At 46.0% G+C, this 19,743-nt stretch overlaps 1 protein-coding gene across 1 annotated transcript in view; it reads right to left on the bottom strand.

Annotated features, from left to right (window-relative positions):
* Window positions 1–19,743, bottom strand: part of LOC135827434 (restin homolog) — a 49,938-nt gene that overhangs the window by 12,088 nt on the left and 18,107 nt on the right. The window contains exons 21-41 of the mRNA XM_065339938.1: window positions 18,649–18,939; window positions 17,961–18,161; window positions 17,034–17,144; window positions 16,569–16,739; window positions 15,746–15,904; window positions 15,412–15,489; window positions 14,859–15,008; window positions 12,795–12,874; window positions 12,371–12,503; window positions 11,712–11,816; window positions 11,503–11,598; window positions 9,689–9,985; window positions 9,374–9,454; window positions 9,130–9,189; window positions 8,801–8,974; window positions 8,157–8,299; window positions 7,727–7,855; window positions 7,283–7,406; window positions 7,034–7,198; window positions 6,770–6,898; window positions 3,722–3,796 (exon numbers count right to left, since the gene is read on the bottom strand). Of these exons, the coding sequence (XP_065196010.1) occupies window positions 3,722–3,796; window positions 6,770–6,898; window positions 7,034–7,198; window positions 7,283–7,406; window positions 7,727–7,855; window positions 8,157–8,299; window positions 8,801–8,974; window positions 9,130–9,189; window positions 9,374–9,454; window positions 9,689–9,985; window positions 11,503–11,598; window positions 11,712–11,816; window positions 12,371–12,503; window positions 12,795–12,874; window positions 14,859–15,008; window positions 15,412–15,489; window positions 15,746–15,904; window positions 16,569–16,739; window positions 17,034–17,144; window positions 17,961–18,161; window positions 18,649–18,939 (2,952 nt within the window). The remainder of the gene's footprint in view (window positions 1–3,721; window positions 3,797–6,769; window positions 6,899–7,033; window positions 7,199–7,282; window positions 7,407–7,726; window positions 7,856–8,156; window positions 8,300–8,800; window positions 8,975–9,129; window positions 9,190–9,373; window positions 9,455–9,688; window positions 9,986–11,502; window positions 11,599–11,711; window positions 11,817–12,370; window positions 12,504–12,794; window positions 12,875–14,858; window positions 15,009–15,411; window positions 15,490–15,745; window positions 15,905–16,568; window positions 16,740–17,033; window positions 17,145–17,960; window positions 18,162–18,648; window positions 18,940–19,743) is intronic.

The following is a 19,743-nucleotide window of genomic DNA, read 5'->3' as shown; positions in this document are numbered from 1 at the left end:
GCTTCATCCGAGTCACAGGAACCCAGTATCTGTGTTTTGAGTTCAGTATCCATTCCTGACTCAACTGAACCCTGGCTTGTTGAGCTCCCCATCAATGGCCAGTCGGTGGTGTTCAAGCTGGACTCTGGCGCAGACTGCAGACTCCTGTCACTGCCTTCCTACAATAGCCTCAGTCCTCAACCTAAGCTCACGCCGATCTCCACTAAGGTCACTGGACCTGATGGCCAACCTCTACCCATACACGGCGCATTTGTTGCTGCCAGCTCCTGGAAGGACCGCAACGTCACTTTCGTGTTATTGTTGTTGATGGCCCCAGCAACCTCCTGAGCCGCAGTGTGTGCCAGGACCTGAACCTCCTGTCTTGCGATGTATCCGAGGCATCCGCAAGCCCTCCCTCCGCTCCTCCTGTCATTGGTCGCATGTCCGGTCCTGCAGCTACCATCGAGCTGCAAGACAATGCCCAACCATATCACTGCCAGACCGCATGACGAGTTCCCATCCACCTGCAAGCCAAGGTCAAGACCGAACTTGACCGGATGGTCCAGATGGGAGTCATCTCTCCAGTCACCGATCCGACCGACTGGTGTGCGCCCATGGTGCCCGTGCTCAGGAAGAATGGCTCCGTCCGCATCTGCGTGGATCTCAAACGCCTGAACCAGTCCGCGAAGCGTTCACACTTCACTCTGCCGACCATCGAAGACACACTGGGTAAGCTGTCCGGCGCCAAGGTCTTCTCGTCACTTGACACGGCGTCTGGGTTCTGGCAAGTGCCACTTGCTGACGACAGTGCGTCACTCACTACCTTTATGACCCCGTTTGGCCGGTTTCACTTCAACCGTCTACCCTTTGGTATCACCAGTGCGCCAGAGGTTTTCCAGCGTCGCCTACTGGAAATCGTTGGGCACATTCCCAACGTGGTCGTCTTCATGGATGACATCCTCGTGTTCGGTGCCACTCTAGCTGAGCACGATGCTGCCCTCACTGCTGTCCACGCAGCTCTCGCTTCTGCAGGCGTACTCCTCAACCCCGCCAAGAGTCGCCTCCGTATGAAGTCCCTGACGTTCCTGGGTCACCTCATCGGTGCTGACGGTGTCCGCCCAGACCCAGCCAAGGTGTCTGCCATCCAAGCTCTGAAGTCACCGACCAACGTGCCCGAGTTGCGCCGTGCTCTGGGCATGTTCACGTTTCTGTCGAAGTTTGTGCCAGATATGGCCAATGCCAGTGCCCCGCTCCGTGCTCTCCTGAAGGCCGACACCGCCTGGCAGTGGGACACCCAGCAAGAAACTGCCTTCTGTCGCCTCAAGGAACTCGCTACTACTGCTCCCTGCTTGGCACTGTTCTCGCCCGACCAGCCCGTCCGTATTAGTGCTGATGCCAGTAGCTACGGACTGGGTGCTGTCCTCCTGCAGCCTGATGGCTCCCGCTGGCGCCCTGTTGCCTATGCGTCCCGCTCTCTATCACCTACTGAGCAGCGCTATGCCCAGATTGAGAAAGAGTGTCTCGCCATCGTTTGGGCATGCGAGCATTTCCACCACTACATCTACGGCGGTCCTCAGTTCACAGTCGAGACTGACCACAAGCCTCTCGTGCCTCTCATCAACTCCGCTGATCTCGCCCGCTCTCCTCTGCGATGCCAGAGACTCCTGATGCGGCTGATGAGGTACAACCCAACCGCTATCCACGTGCCCGGCAAATCACTCGTCATTGCCGACACCCTATCCCGTGCTCCGCAAGAGACCTCGCCTACTAGTGATCTTGCTGATGAAGTGCAGCTGCATGTGTCTGCCGTCACATCGCATTGCTCCACCGACCCGCTCTTGGTCGACGTTCGGAACGCGACCAACGCTGATGCCGACATGTGTCGCCTCCGTGCCCTCATCCTCAACGGGTGGCCAGCCAAGCCCACCTCGGTCCCCGCTAGCCTCTGCCCGTACTTCGCTGTTCGCGATGAGCTCTCAACTGCTGATGGTGTCATATTCCGTGGCCAACGTGTCATCATCCCTGCATCCCAGCGCAACGCCGCCCTTGCCAGTGCTCACGAGGGTCACCAAGGCGTTGGTAAGTGTCGTGCTCGTGCGCGCGCTGTGATGTGGTGGTCTGGTATGTCTACGGACATTGAGCCGTATGTGATGTCTTGTGCCACCTGTGCCAAGGCCCGTCCTAACCCAGCCGAGCCGCTCATCTCGTCCGAGTTCCCATCTCTTCCATGGTCAACGATCGCGTGTGATCTGTGTGCAGCCAAAGGATCCACTTACCTAGTTGTTGTCGACTATTTCACTCCTGGGTCATCTGCCGCCGAAATCGTCGCCACATGCGTGCGTTGCCATCCACGTCAGCTAAACACCCTGATCCCTCCCGCTCACCCTCCTCCATTGAGCCCCTGTATGAGGTTGAGTATGGTGTTCCTGTTCCTGTGCATGTTGCCCTGCAACCACCAGCTCACTCTACTCTGCCGCCTCTTCTGCCTGTGCCGCAGTCTCCTCGAGTTGCTAAGCCTCTGCCCCCCCGGTCGCAGACCACCATCCAGCCGTGTTCGCCATGCGCCGCAACGCTATGCTGCCAATACCTGAACACAGTAACACTGTTTACTCCATGTGTTCCAGTTGAACTATGACTGTGTTCTTTTCATGTTTGTTTTTTCTCTCTATCATTCTGAGTAATGCTCACGTTGGTACCCGCTCCAGAACTGCTATCGTTCCTTTTCCTCTCTCCTTTGCTCCACACTTTCTCGTGTCCCTCCGTTCGCATTTTTTTCGGGGGGAGATGTACAGTCACCTACCTGTGCCTATATATTTGGCATAGTGCATCCATATGTAATTTGACCCCGCTTCCTATTTCACACCTTCGTGTACGCACATGCACCTCGCATGCACCAGCGGTAACTGTTGCGTGCCTGTGCTGTTTACATGCCTACTCTGTTCCCTGTGTTCTCCACTTCTCCTTCTGTCTTCATCAAGTATAGTTTGTAATTCCTACCGGAGTGTGATGATTGTGTTGGGCTGAGAGAGTGTGCATGGGCATTTACCCTTAGTGCTGTTGCAGTAATGCAACACCAAGGGTAACGATTCTCACCCATTCTTAACGCTCAAAAGGACAGTATATGTATCGATTTCTGTACAGTCAGACCTCGCTTATCCGGTACTCGTTTATCCGGATCCCTCGCCATCCGGAAGAAAATCGCTGGGGACCGATGTGCAGCATATGTTATGCATACAACATAACCGGACCTCGCGATCCGCATACCGGTGCATGATTTTGTGTACAAACTGGTTGAAATGTGTACAAAAAGCTTCGTCGTATCCGGTTGCATGTGCCTTGCAGAAGCTAGAATCAGGGAGTTGTACAGGCAAATGAGGTCCTTGACCTGCTGGGTGCATGTGGACAGCAGTCAGTTGCACGCACTTGTCATTTTTCTCGCTTGTTTTACATACTGTGCACGCTAGTTGCACTGCATAGGACCCGTCTACATGTATGTACGATGCCACTGCTTTTGACATGCCACATGCATATCCAGTATGTGTGTTCAGTTATCCGGTTCCCTCGCCTATCCGGATATTTTTGTGGAAAACAGATGTGTGCGGTTAAGCGAGGTCTGACTGTATAACGATTGATATTTTAACGACAGATTTCTCCTCGCTAACTCGTTAGAGTTAACACTTCGTTATATATATGGCTTTTACAGCATATCCTTGGCTACATGCAGCTCGATATTACAATATACCTGGAGATTTTTGTCATCCTTTAGGCGGTACTGGAGATGCTGAATTTCCTGCTCTGCAACCAGCCGACCTGTATTCTGCATTCACACACAAAGTTGGATAACATACTCAGAACCGTCAACCAGTGTTCACATCCTAATCTACTATTAGGTATGTCTCAGTAGTAGGTTTGCTTGGAGCACAGGAGCTAAAAAAATAGCTGATGTTGTCCTGTTGAAGGGGATATACGAAAGGTTTCCTGTGTTTTTTGGATGTAGCCACATGTTACATGGTCTAACGACTCCAAATAGCAGCTACATGTAGTTTGACCAACAAGATCAATTTCAGTGTACATGCATGAGACAATTTAAAGCGTGGACTATGGTGTACACCTACTTAGGTTGCGTGTGTTTGGTCATTCTGAAATGGGCATGGGATATAGTCCTTGATACCCTTCGAGGAATCGGAATGAACGTAGCAAACAACCGCACGCGCATGCACTTGGGGATCTGACAACGGTATTGCACAACACAGGAAACGACGGTCGAATGTTTCATTTTTTAGTATTACCTATTGCTTTGTAGCCTTGCGAAGACTACCGGTAGTTACGATTTAGCTTCCATACGCTTCTGTATGCACCTGTCAGTCATGATGAAGGAGCGGCTAAACACGGTGTACGTACTGTGAGGTGCCTGTACGTGGCATTTGGCCACTACTTCATAATGACTATCTGACCTCGTTTCATTCACAGCAACGTCTCTAAATCTACACGGATTTGAAGTGCCTGTTTGGAAAAAGACGAGGCACTGTTCTAAGAAGAAGTCGAGTGGCAGACTCAGTGCCCGTTTGGGTGATAATGTGCTGTGGATTGTCGGGCTCGAAAAAGAGTTCTGGCTTGCCTCCCGGTGATTCTATAGGCCCAGCTCAACGATGAGGGGGAGAGGAGGTGCGAGGGCATCTTTACAGTTCTTTACAGGTGTTGTCCAGGGCGAACACTTTCTCAGACAGCGGCGAGGGTGAACTGCCACTGCCACCGTACCCATGTTTGACAGGTGGTCGGCCAATGGTAGCACCATCCAAGCATATCCTGGTCACTCTTTGGTATCTGGGCAATCCCATCTGCATTCATGACGTGTCAGACCGATTTGACCTCAGCAAATACAGTGTGTGGCGGGTTTTTCGCAGAGTATGGACTTTGCTGATTAGGTTTGCACCCAAGTTCATCAAGTGGCCACACGGACCAAGGGTTCTTCAAACAAATTGCAGAATTTGAAAGCATTGCATCTCTTCCAGGCTGTATTGGAGCCATTGATGGAACCCACATAAAAGTGAAGCCACCGTCTCACAGTATGGACCGCTACCGGAATAGGCTGTCGTACTACAGCATTGTGTCACAAGCAGTTAGTGATGTCGACATGATCTTCACGAACTGTTTTGCTGGCTACCCTGGCTCTGTCCATGATGCCAGAGTAGTGAGAAATTCAACACCGGCTCTTGACGTGGTCAATCACCAGAACGTCCTGTTCCTCCTTCAGACGTATATCATCGGCGAGAGCACCTATCCACTGCACCAGTGGCTTATGGTGCCAGTCAAGCAGCATGGGCCAGTGCTCAGTGCTGAAACAAATCCAGATCACCTACAATGACGTTCATGCCAGTGCAAGAAAGGTAGAAGAGCGGACGTTCCGTTTGCTGTGCTGCAGGCTGCGAAAGCTGCAGTTTGACGATCTTGATATTCCAGAAGATTATCCGAAGTTGATCATTGCTTTTGGTGTCGTTCACAATGTATGCCGCATTCATGATGTTTCCTTAAAGCTTTCGAGGTACCTTTGGGACAAGGACTTCAGGCTCTTCCATCGATTGCTGCATTGCTCATGACCAGGACTCGGCCAGGCAGTTCGTAGGCCATCGGTTTGCAGTGATCTGTTACCACAGCAGGGCCGGCGGAACCGGTCAGGCTGGTCCGGCCATGGCCGGACCACTTTCCCAGCTGGATGGTCCATGTGATTCGTGCAAAACCGGTGTAAAAAAATCCAGAGGTACATTGCTCGACTGTACTGCCGGCGTGTGATGTGCTTCGAAGTAGCTCAGGACTCCATGACCGGCACTGTATGGCTTGATATGGATATAAAAAAATTGTGTTTGTGTTCTTTTACTATAATTTTCTGCATTTTCTGGAGCCTTTTTAAGAGGTGCCCAAATTCGCTCTATTTCACGTAAATTTTAAATATTTCTCCCGGGGGAGGTGCCCCGGACGGTCGGACCCCCTCAAAGGTTGGCCGGACCACTCCAAAACTCCTTCCTCCGGCCCTGCACAGAGTAACTTTTTTATATTGATGTTTAGGAATTTCTCCTGGAACTCTGAGGAAATGGACAAGAAGTCCTTTGTCCACTTCACCGACCACAAAACCGCCTCACTACTCGCCATCTCGAAGACCAGGAGTAATCAAGTTACTCAGCGCTTCCAATTCCTCAGTCTTTTATAGGTACATGTGTTAGGTCTATGGTATGGTTGGTAGCAACACACAGTACAATAGCCAATACAATTATATTCTACTACCAATAACGACAGAAACCTTACTGTTACTCGCTCGTTCTGCTGTAAAGGCTCACTGATGTGACAGATCGGGCCTGGCGGCAAAAGCTTTCTACCAAGACTCACTGTGCATATGTGAGCTCATGCGGTGACAGGTCTGGCCTGGCGGCACAAAGCCCCCAGTGCCAGCCGCGCATTTTCCTTCCGCTCGGAATGAAAACTCATTCCACTTTTACTTTTGAATCGCTGGAATCGATTCTTCCCCATTCATTCCGCGACAGGAATCGGAATTACACGCAACGAAAGCTGTCGCGGGAAATTCCGAACAAATGCACTGGTACCAAAACACGGCGGAATGGCTTTAGATTGGTGTCGGGATGACACCGAACAAACGCAACCTTAGTCTGAATATCATGGAAACATCAAGAGTATGATATTGCTAGTTGAGTAAAGCCCGGCGTTAAATCATAAGCATAGGAAACTAGACATAAGTACAATAGCTGCAAATCCTAAACTTTAAAATTCCTAATCGTACCTCCTCATTCAGCTGCTGCTGCAATTTAGAGATGCAGTCGCTCATTTGTACGAGCTCTTCTGATGCCCTGTCTCTTGCAGTGCCGACGGCTTCAAGGCTGGCTTTCGTCTTTGACAGAGTGCCCCGTGTCTGTAACAAGGATAAGACCAATACTCATCTATCACTGCTATTATCAGATGGCAGTGGTTACCATTCCTTCAAAAACAGGACATTGCACGCCATATTAGAAGATATGCGTACCAACACACTTTGCTCAAGTCGTACCTGAGAAAGCTGGTCATGAAGCTGCTGGATTTCATCAGCCAGCCTCTTCTCCATGGATGTGTTCTGTTGCTTGAGACGCGCAACATTCTCAGCACCAGATTCTCGATTCTGCTGGAGCTGATCCCTCAGGGTATGGCACGAGCGATGGGCAGAATCTAGCTGGCTCTGGAATATAAATATACACCAACACCACATACATAATCTTCATATGTTCCTTACACAGGAGAACAGATTATAACTGTCTCTCACCTGTAACCTTTCTCGCTGTTCTAGTCCTGATTTCATTTTCTGTTCAAGGCCTTCGATTCGGTTCTCTCCAACACGCTTGTCTTCCTCGAGCCTGGCTACTTCCTGTTGAAGACCGGACCTTAATCTACATGCACAAACACGTAAGCAAACAGATACGAGTACATTCAAGCCAACACTATATTTCATTTATAGATACACCCAGAAACGTTAACTGGTTTGAGGGAAAGGGACAAACGGGAAAATTCTGAAGAAAAAATTGACTGTCAACACCGAGAAACACAAACACAATGTTCAGAACGGAAAGATACTAGAGCTATGTGGGGATGGGTGAGGCTGTAACAAACAGACACATCAACAGTTACACATCGGCAACACAAGGATGATCACGGCAGACACCAAGACACGGATAGCCAAAAGAAATCAATAATTTGTACAAGACCTTACTTCATTTCAGACTCCAGTGAAGACATAATGCTTGACGATTTCTTTGCCGCATCTGTGATGTCCTCTTGTGCTCGGCACAATTCTCTATCACGTTCCTGAGCCATCTTCCTCAGGTTGTCAAGGTCCAAACTAAAAAGTAAATAAAATGCATTCAGAATTCAAAATATTAGCTCCGAATGGCACGCCCAGGTATTTATTATCAAAAAATGCCTCGCCTGTTGGTATTGTGGTGAGATTGACAGTCAGTTGTTTGTTGCAGACCTTTAGTAACTCCCCTAAACTACAAGGAATGATTTTTGATGTACTTGCTACTGATGAAATTTTTTGCTGTACTGATGAATCAAAGACTCTGAACTACAATAGTCACACTACAGAGGAAAACCAAAAATGACAAAAATGAAGTTTGATGGACTTGCAGATGGAAGCATACCTCATCTTGTCGACTTGCTCTTGCAGGCTATCTCGGTCAGCAGTTAATGCAGCTTTGTCCTTGCCAAAGTCTGAATGTAGAGATGTCAGCAAGGTGTTGAACCGCTTTTGGGCTGCAAGTGATTCATCATGCTTGCGGTCAAGCTGAGCACAAGACAACACCATGTACAAGTTCCCTCAGCAATATAGTGTGCAATGTGGATCCCACATCATTCTAGTCATGTGACCCTTATCTTGGACATATCCTATCAGGGTAAATATCTCGTCAATGTTCAATCCATATAGGTGGGCGACACATTTCAGGTCACTATTATAGCTGGCTAAATTTGCTACCAGGATTAACATAATTATCGTGAGAGTGAAACAAGTCATAATGGACAGACAAGACTCTAAACAAACAAGGTGCACGTGTCAGCAATACAATAATTGAATAAAGCAGCGCAGCAGCATGTACGGGTCAGCAGCACGTACGACACAGAGACACAAATACAGCAGCAGGTACGACAAAGAGACACAAGCGCAGCAGCATGTACAACAAAGAGCTACACGCGCAGCCACATGTACAACAGTTATCAGAAAACAGTCCAGTGTATTTCGTCAATGAGTGCAGTCAGGAAAAGTGGCACTGAACGCTGCCTGTATTACCTCATCTGCTGAGTCTTTGAGGCGCTGCTTGAGCCCTTGGTTATCCTTCTTTTGTTCGTCATACGCATCTTTCACTGCAGCCAGTTCACCTTCCACGCGCGCATTGGCCATGTCCATGTGGCGCTTCTCCTCGTGTAGCTCCTCAAACGATGCCCTCTGGTCGCTTGATTTCTTCTGTAGATTTGCAGGGGAAATTTGTGAAGAGACCGTTATCTGAACAGCTTAACCACTACGGAAGGCAAACCGTGTCACCATTGTGCAACCTAAGGCATCGCATAGGCAATCCACACATGCATCAACACTGGAGACATCTAGACATCAAGTGTTACCTGCATATCTTGAACCTTCTTTGTTGAATACTCAAGCTTAGCTTTGATGTCGTCATAGTTCTGCATAGAAGAATACAGCAACCGCAATAGTTACGTTACCTATGGGATGATCCGTGAATGTTTACGAGGCACAATCCAATCATCCAGCACTTTGCCCAGGCGTCATCAGACACCATAACACAAACTGAGTTTTTCCTTTTAGGCAAGGAGAAAGAACTGCTTAAAATCGGCATGTTTGATGTACCTGCTGGAGGGCTGATTTTGCAGTCTCCGTGTTAGCCAGTTGCTGAGACAGACGATATCCAACTTGCTGCTGTTTCGCAATCTGAAACCATGCCACGTCAAAGCAGATACAGAAAATCGGGATAATTACAATTATTACCAATACCAACTGAATACTAAAAACAGCAGTTTGCGCAGAGAAAAAATACAATTGTGAAACACTACTACTACGCCCACCGCAATGCTTTCCACTCCCAGAATTGTCAGAAAATTCTGAGTGCAATTCACCATTTTTGAAATACTGCCAATCACCTAACAAAACTGATGACACACTCACCTCTTCTTTGAGCGCCGCCTCCATTCTTGTTTGTGACTCGGATTCCATCTGCAGGCTCTTGTTCAAAGCCGTGTTGGCCTCCAGTGACGCTTCCAGATCCTCTGTGGCCATGTTCAGCCGGTTCTTCAACGAACTGCACTCCGTTTCCAGTAGGCGGTTATTGGTACTGAGGCGCGATACTTCAGCCTCTAGACCACTGGTCTTGTTGCGCAAAGATGCCAGCTGTGCTTCGTGTTCCTTGCGTAGCTGCTGCATATCGCCATGAACCTTAGCTTCAGACATTGTAGAAGACTGCAGCTGTTGTGCAGGAAGAACATAATTTAATTCAATATTCACTTTCCCTATTACTGGTGAAAAGATGTTTCACAGACGCTGATTTGAGCAAGAAACTTCCAAAGGAAAACTTCATGCACAGATAACAATCACATACAGGAAAACAACTTGTGGTATTCCACTGGCTCTTAGGGGTCATCCGTAAATATAGACAGGGCACACGATAACGGTCGGACATCGGACATTTTCCGACCATTTTCGATTCGAATCCGGCGCTTTTTTTCTTGAACGGACAATCTGTCCGATCGAAATTCACAAAATAGCGTCGCTGGGAAAGAGAACGGCTGAGGACAATGGCGCTCTGCCTGGGAGTCTCACGAAGTCGGAGCAGCAACCTGTGACAACAGGGTTTTACAGCAAAACAGGGAGCTGTCCACTTAAGTGTAGCTCCAGTTTGAGCGTAGCAAACGATCGAGGAGTTTTGAAATGAAATTTCTTCGCTTTCTCGCTACAATAGGAACTATTCCGCGAGGCGCTTCTACAATCCGAAATATTGAAAACGTCCCTGTTCCAGGGAAACAAGGCGTCAGAAATGTGTGCCAGCTTGCGATATGCCGCCTCTATCGAAAGGAGCAGTCTTCTGCAAATCCAGTCCAGTACGCTCCTGTTGCACAGGCGCTGTGCAAGATCGACGGAGCAGCAGCAGCGAAATAAGTCAGAAATTCAACGTCGCGTAGAAACTACGTGCTGTTCAAAGAGCACATCGCGTTTGCAAAGATGGGAGCCTTCAGCCAACTCGAGTAGTGACATGTTGTCGATCTTGGAGCTGGCAACAACAAGTTAGAATGGGCAAGCAGATGCCCACTTTGTCTTTTGGCGACTGCGTAAAAATGAATGTCTTTGATCTGCCGCTGAAAAACCAGGTCAAATCCGAAATGTGCAGAAACACTGCACGCTCATATCACAGTTACTATGCTTGCTGAAAAACGCACAGCGATTTGAATCAGTGTTACAATACTTGAGATCAGTGTATCATCCTTGATGTGACCAGCAATACGGTATACCGCAGTGTGATGTAGCATGTACGGTACTTGCATGTGTGCAGTGGTGTCGTGTGTGAAACTGGTGAAGACAATAATAATTATTTTTTATTATGAGTGCTGAGTACCAGACTTGTAAAAAAAATCACAGTGTCCGGCCATGTCCGACCGGTTCCAGAAGTGGCAGGACATTGTGTCAGAACAATTTCGAAATCTTATCGTGTCCCCTGATAGATATATATTTATTTAGAAACGAAAACTAGTCGTTCAGGGGGGAGGGGGCTGAGCGCCTGTTCGTTTCTCGATAAATATCGATGTACATTTTGCATGTGTGAGCATGTCCAGAAAAAAAGACAAAAATATCGATACTATGTACCATTTGTATGTGTTCGTTTCTCAGGGAGGGGGGAGGGGGTTGAAGAGAAACGACTAGTTTTCGTTTCTAAATAAATATCGGTATTTACGGAAGGCACCTTATGAAAAAAATGAGACTGCGATTACCTTCTTATTGATTTCTTCCATTTCACTGTTATGTCTCTCACGCATCTTGTCAGTTGCAGACCGCGTTTCGTTCAGTGAATCCTGGATAAAATCAACCTAGGATAAAAAAGATGGGGTAACATTGATGAGTTCAAACATATGTACACAGGTCATAAAGCAAATCCACCTCATTCATAGCATGGAACACAACGTGAATTACCATCACTAACCTGCTGCTGGAGCTTGCTGTTCTCCTGCGCCATGAACTGAGATACTTGATGAGCTGCAGTAAGCTCCTTCAGTGTTTCCTCATGCTGACTCGCTAAGCCCTTGAGCTATAGCACCGAAGCATATCATTAGAACACACATGAATCCATGATTTAGACAAATGAACGGGGGGGGGGGGGGCTACTACTTTCGCCCCATGACTTGGGAACATGACTCAGTATATAACTGGGAGTGTATAGTGACCTATCTCCTGAACCAAATGAAAGCCTGTAAAGGAACCTTGGGAACCTGAAATAATGCATTTCTGTGTATGAAATTTGATGTAACCGGTGTACACTGCACGATCTGAGTTGTACGATACAAGCGACACCTGCAATTAGCCCGACCAAGTACATTTTCACCATTCCTCTGCTAACGAGTTAAATTGAGGCTCATGGCCTAGTTTCCTACATCTCCACAAAATTATGAAACACATAAGATGTTCGAACGCAGCCTTCTCACATAGTTATGACCACTAAATCTCTACATACATAGACAGCTTTCTTGCATACTTGCCAATATAGTGGCCACATACCGAAAGGATTTTCTGGACAGGAAGAAATGTCCAGCTGCCAGTATTGGTAATAAATAGCGTATGAAGCTATCATACTTAGTTACGTACCTGTTCAGTGTGTTCACTTTGTTGCAGCCCGCTGTCACGAACCAACTGCATTTGCTCTTCTCTTGCCTTGTCAAGCTCATGCCTTGTCTCCTCCAGCTGACGACCCAGGACAGATTTCTCCTCAAACAGTTCTCTGAACCAACAGGCAGCCGGGATATTGGTGCTATGATCACGTTCCCCTACTACATTACCTGTACTTTGGTGTGCTCAATGACCAGCTATACCAAACATTCTATGCCTACGGTTTCAGAACATGTCAAAATGTTACTAATGATGGCTCAAGTATAGCAAGCCATGGATTAGGTACAAACGAACAAGAACAATTTTAAACAAGAATCCTTGTTCTTGTTCCTTTTCTCTTGCCTGTTTATCACTTGAGAAAGCTCGAAAGAAAGAAAACTGCTATCACAATTTCAATACCAACCTTGACATAGTTTTGGTTGCTGCCAGTTCTTGCATGATGTGATTAACCTGGGTTTCACTCGACTCCAGTTCCTGGCAAAGCTAAAAAACCCACACAATCGCACAGAGTATATACAGTGTTTCAGTCAAAGTTATAAGTTACACAAACACAAGTGAAAATGTAACCTGCATATATATGTACAGTTGAGGTCAAGGCCAATAACAGCTCAGCAATATAGTTCGCATCCTCGGCCAATGCACAAATCACTGTTCGCACGTCTGCGACAGCATAGTACCCGGCTCTAGACGAGTCAATTGTACACGGTGGATTGAGCTATACTCTAGTTGTTCGTTGTAGTGATAACAGAGCAGAATGCACAGGTTCTATTACAATCAATACTTCGCAATGTGAGAATTGGCTTATCGTCATGAAACTCTCTCAGTCGTAGCTAAAGACTTTTTAGACAGTGTGCAAATTGGTACCTGCACAGAAGTAGCACGACAGTAATCACTGTAAGTCTAGATGCTGTTCAGTATGACAGTAATCACTTTGGTCTTGATGCTGTTCAGTATGACAGTAATCACTTTGGTCTTGATGCTGTTCAGTATGACAGTAATCACTTTGGTCTTGATGCTGTTCAGTATGACAGTAATCACTTTGGTCTTGATGCTGTTCAGTATGACAGTAATCACTTTGGTCTTGATGCTGTTCAGTATGACAGTAATCACTTTGGTCTTGATGCTGTTCAGTATGACAGTAATCACTTTGGTCTTGATGCTGTTCAGTATGACAGTAATCACTTTGGTCTTGATGCTGTTCAGTATGACAGTAATCACTTTGGTCTTGATGCTGTTCAGTATGACAGTAATCACTTTGGTCTTGATGCTGTTCAGTATGACAGTAATCACTTTGGTCTTGATGCTGTTCAGTATGACAGTAATCACTTTGGTCTTGATGCTGTTCAGTATGACAGTAATCACTTTGGTCTTGATGCTGTTCAGTATGACAGTAATCACTTTGGTCTTGATGCTGTTCAGTATGACAGTAATCACTTTGGTCTTGATGCTGTTCAGTATGACAGTAATCACTTTGGTCTTGATGCTGTTCAGTATGACAGTAATCACTTTGGTCTTGATGCTGTTCAGTATGACAGTAATCACTTTGGTCTTGATGCTGTTCAGTATGACAGTAATCACTTTGGTCTTGATGCTGTTCAGTATGACAGTAATCACTTTGGTCTTGATGCTGTTCAGTATGACAGTAATCACTTTGGTCTTGATGCTGTTCAGTATGACAGTAATCACTTTGGTCTTGATGCTGTTCAGTATGACAGTAATCACTTTGGTCTTGATGCTGTTCAGTATGACAGTAATCACTTTGGTCTTGATGCTGTTCAGTATGACAGTAATCACTTTGGTCTTGATGCTGTTCAGTATGACAGTAATCACTTTGGTCTTGATGCTGTTCAGTATGACAGTAATCACTTTGGTCTTGATGCTGTTCAGTATGACAGTAATCACTTTGGTCTTGATGCTGTTCAGTATGACAGTAATCACTTTGGTCTTGATGCTGTTCAGTATGACAGTAATCACTTTGGTCTTGATGCTGTTCAGTATGACAGTAATCACTTTGGTCTTGATGCTGTTCAGTATGACAGTAATCACTTTGGTCTTGATGCTGTTCAGTATGACAGTAATCACTTTGGTCTTGATGCTGTTCAGTATGACAGTAATCACTTTGGTCTTGATGCTGTTCAGTATGACAGTAATCACTTTGGTCTTGATGCTGTTCAGTATGAATGTATTCGTACAGCATTGTCGGGCGCCGAAGAATGGGGTGCCGAAGAACGGCCAGGCTAGAATTTCATCAAGCACAGCATGCCCGGCAATGCATACACGGTGACTCAACTGCACATGGACTGTAATGCATGAAAATACGAACGGTAGAGATTAGGAGGCTGACCCCCCCCCCCCCCCCAGTTCTTCGGCGAGCGACAGTACTGCCGGTATGATTTTCGTGAATAGACAAGTGACACAAAGAAACAAACATAAGTGAAGCAAAAAAATACTTGAGAGCGCTCCCTACCACTTTGCATCTCTCCTGTGCTTTCTGCTCATTCGCAGACAAAACATCGACTTGTGCTTTGTGCATTTCATCCGTCTTGACAGCTTCCGTCTCCAGGCGGGTCAGGACCTCTCTCAATTCTTGCTCGTGTGCAATTCCATCACGAGATGACTTCCCAAAGCACAAACACACACGGAAAGAACGTTTTGAACTATTTAAAAACTTGAGATTGTGAAAGTCAAAATGTACACGGGGAAACCTAGTGTGTAAGAAGCACACTCAATGACATCAGTGTCAACCCTACGTATTTATGAGACAAGGTTTCGACAGGCGAAGTGAACTGAATGCATGATCGTTATCCATGCTCTCTAGCTGCAATACAGTTAACACATTCATGAAATATTGCATGGTGCTACATATACAAAAGTATAGAACTTCAGAAGACTTAGTGGAATAATTCGCCCACCTATACCACCTATACAAGATCATCCAAGCCAAGACTACTGGTACAAAATTCAAAATGGCCTGCTTAGGGTATACAATCCAGTAAGCTATCTCACGATCTCACACCAACCTGTGACTTGATGAACTTGTTCTCAGACCTTAACTTGTCAGTATCCACCTGCAGCTGCTGGATCTGTTTCTTCAATTCCTACAAAGGGTATAGGCATATTACGATGACACAATGTAAAACTCTTTGCTTGATACAGATTGGCTTCAGTTGATAGCAAAGCAATGGTGACTGAAAATTGCCTCTCATACATATTAGGAGATCAACTATAATAATAGCAAACGTCGAGAAAAGAACTATGGCAATGACACCGGCGAAAGCGGCAACAGATGCATGGACTGTGGTTTAGTTGTGACAAATGGCAATCAGTCTGAATGTATGTGGCCTTATAACTTACAGCTGTTTTCTTTTCCTTCTGCTTTAGTTGGACCTGGAAAGTGGTCTCTTCCCCAGACCTGAGCGTCTTTTCTTCCTCGTACAGCCGCTGGAGATCATCAACAGTCTTCTGCAGTGAAAATTTCTCCGTGTTTCCCATATCGATTGTGGATAGAGCAGTCTAAAAAATTACAGGAAGCCATGCAGGATCGATGTTAACTTTAAAACATCAAAAATACACATAGTGTTGTAGCACACAGGAAGGAGAGAGGTAAAGTCATTTCGGTGCAACCCTGAGTTTTATGTTATACACAACCATCGCATCGTAGCATGTCCATGACTCTACAGCACCAGGCTGAGATAGAATATATCAACTGTAAGTCCCCGCCCTTCCACTCCCCATTTTGTTTCCTTTGGTGCACATGTGCAGCTGTGATGCCGAGACCCTTGGTCGGCTGAGCTTCACAGGTCCCACCCACTCCGTCCTGCTGGATATGTACCATTGTGTCGAGTTCTTCTCCTCATTTTAGTTCATCATGCAGTGAGTGTTCAATAGTAAAAAAAAAAAAAAAAAAAAAGTATGCCTTTATCTTACATCTTGCTGACGGCTACTGCTGCTATCTTAGCGCTGTCATATGCTGAACTGCACTTTGATTACACACTACGGCTATGCACAGGTCTTTGTGCATGCACCGTAATTTTACTACAAGTACTGTCATGTGCACTGTATATTAATCACGGGTACACATCTGTACATAACACCTCGTGTTCATCTATACTTCTAATGTTGACTTGTGCTCTTTTTTTATCAAGGAAGGCATAAAATGGTAGATAGCTTTACTCACAGCAACATCGCTGTCCAGTCTGGTCTTTGCCACTTGCAGCTGCTGGATTTTGCTCGTCATTTGCTCCGAATCAGACTTGGCACGCTGCATACTGGAATCCAGATCTTTAGACAATGTGTCACACTGCTGTTGCAGCTTAGCTATTTCTTCCTGCAGTTGACCAGAATACGCCTAAAAGCGCAGCAACACAGAACATTCATTCTAATGTCACCTGGGAAGGTTCTGCGTAGTCAGTGTACTTCAGAAAGAGATAGAGTTAAAGAAAGGAAAAGACTTAATAATAACCAAGAATGACAGAGTATCTAGGAGAGAGATGCACCCAGGATTGGTCATCTAGAGTGAATCAGGAGGTGAAAGACAACACACTAACTGGAATGGCACAGTAGCCTACATGTGTGCACTCCTGCTAACAACAGATGCTGACAAAGTCGAAAAGCGACGATGTGCAACAAGTACCAAACTCACCTGATAGGTCTCCGCCTCGCCACGCCACTCGGCACTTTTCTCTTTCTCACTGTGCAATGTCTGCATAGTCGATTCCAGTTGTTTGTTCACACGCTGGTTAGATGCTTCAAGCTGCATCCACAACAACACCAACATCATAGTCGTAGGGTAACGGCATATCCAGTAAGTTATGCTAGGGTGGATCATAAAGGGAAGTAACTGGTGAAACGAATGTCAAAACCCAGTAGCCGAATATTCTTTGGCTTAACGAACGCACAAACGAATAATCTTTTGGTAACAGAGATGCCATCACATGCCCTCCTCTCAGTCATTTGATGGATAGTGTCATTATTATTAGGCATGACAAACGGCAGTGTCACAAAAAATGCATTGCCACATAAGGCTACTTCTAAGTTCATACATGTTATGTGCAACATTGGCAGTCCAATATGCACATACACATGCAAACATGCAGTAGTCACAAGCAGGCTGTACGCACTGCACTGTACTGTATTCGGCGTGCGTGTATGTACATACACTGCATTCGAAATGACGTCACGTTAGTACTAGTAGGCACTTCAGTCACGTGAGCCGAGCTGTCAGATTTCCTTTTGTGGTATCAGCACGGTGCGCGGCTTGTATCAAGTACCAGGTCCCTTTTTAAAAGTCGTACGGAGGCACAGGATGTATTTAGACAGGTGATGTCCTACTGAATTTTGTTGTGCATGCTCATAAAGGACGGTTTGTCGAATCTCCAAGTGAAACTGTTGGCTTCCACATTTTGAAAAAAAAGTCGCTGAAGTGGCTTATAGTATTAAGGCATAGAGTGCATGTGCATGACAAACCATAGCAGTATGATTCTATTCGACAGCATCACATCACATTACATTGAGGGTACAGACACTCAAAGATGCACGCTCAGATTACATGAAAGTTCACCAAGCATACCTGCTTGCATTTTTCCTGCTCTTCTGCAAGCGACTGGCCGAGCTGTTGCAAGTGCTGCTGCTTCTCTTCCAAAGTGTGCTGCTCAGCTCGGAGGTGATCCTTGGAGGCTTGAACTTGCTCGACCAGCCTCTTGCTCTCCGCCTTAGCTAGTTCCAGCTCATGTTGCCGGCCTGCAAGTTCAGACTTGATTGTCTGCTCCTCCTTTATGGTAGAAATTCAGTACAAGGCATTAAAACATTACGACTCAGTCTGATGAAATCCAGAACAACAATTTCGATATAGCCGCTTGCATGCAGACTGTTTTTTTTTATGCAGGCATACATCTAACAGAACCGTGTACAGCAGTGTATATAGACAGGAACTCAAGAATAGAGGATGCATTCTACATGTATACGCAGACGCTAGTTAGCCTGCAATGCAGAGCCTTGTAATTATAACACAGCACCTACACAACTGACACACTATGCAACTACATCAATAATGAGCATGTTTACTGGGCACTGTGGTACACAAGATGTCATTAAACCAGAGGGCTTGGTCACTTGTTTAATTTGTGGGGAAAGAGTTTCTATACATATTCTCGTAGCATACTTCAAGACGGTCCACAGGATCTTAGCGTTTGTGTGCCGTGTGCTATTTCATGATAGGTTTATGATGAAGAAAGAGCTACCACAGCAACAATACTGACCTGCTTTAGTTGTTCGACGTGATGTCCCCTGTCCTGAACGGATGCCTGTGCCACGTTGAGAGATGATTCCACGTTATTCTTTTCCAGCTCCAGACGTGTTATGGTAGCCTTTGCAACATCCAACTGTGCTCTGACCTGTCCTAAGTCCATGTTCAACTGCTGAGACTTGGCCTGAGCTTCTGCCAAGTCCTCTCTTGTTGTTCCCAGCTGGTAATTGATCGAGCGGTTGGCACTGCTTGATTTGCCAAGTTCAAGAACCTTATCGTTGAGCTCGGATCGAAGTTTGTTGTTCTACACATCATACAACAACAAAGCAAAATTATTGCGAAAGGCACACATATAAATGCATGCACAAGCACGCAATAAATAAAGTAACCCACGCAAGTAGTATGTTCCACGAGGGTTCTAGCGCAAAGTTGCCCCGGAAGTGACTTTTGAACAGTCACGGATGCTTGGAGCTTGCTCGCAGACAAAGTCAAAGATGACAATCTTGGTGGTAAAGGTGCCTGGCTAGACTTTTGAGCTGTGCAGACCCTGACTGCAAGGTTGTCTTGTCTATAAGAGTACATGTGCTTGAGCGCTCACCACCTCATTCGTAGCCTGCTATTGAGCCTGATTTTGAGCTACACAGGCGCTTCCACTGGCTATTCTGCTTAGCGAAATCAAGGTTTAGATGATCCTTTTTTTTAAACATGTTTCTCCCTCCTCTTTTCGACATGCACATATGTACAAACTTCAGAATGGATCACCCTACCTAAAACATACGGAACGCAATGGAAAACAGCATGGTGTTTAGTTGTATTGTATTGTATTGTATTTATTTAAAAGGATTCTCCAAAAGCAAATGGATGCTTATCACGGAAGTCTCCCACATAAATATCGCAAGAAAAATGGGGAAATGGGGAGAGGAGAGTGGAAGATGAAGCATGGGAAGAAGGGAAACAAGTACCTAAATATCGAGGTATAAAAGCAGGAAAGAAATCGACGAGGGAAGAAATCACCTCTGCAGATAATAGCGGGACATTTAGATGAAAAAAACCCAGCAAGGATTAATTTCAAGGAAAAAAAAATTTCTCAAACGGAAAAGTTCGGAAT

Source organism: Sycon ciliatum, chromosome 1 (assembly GCF_964019385.1).
Source record: "Sycon ciliatum chromosome 1, ocSycCili1.1, whole genome shotgun sequence".
In the NCBI taxonomy this organism is placed as follows: Eukaryota; Metazoa; Porifera; class Calcarea; order Leucosolenida; family Sycettidae; genus Sycon; species Sycon ciliatum.
The sequence above is the reverse complement of the archived record's forward strand: the minus strand, read 5'-3'. Positions and strand labels throughout refer to the sequence as shown.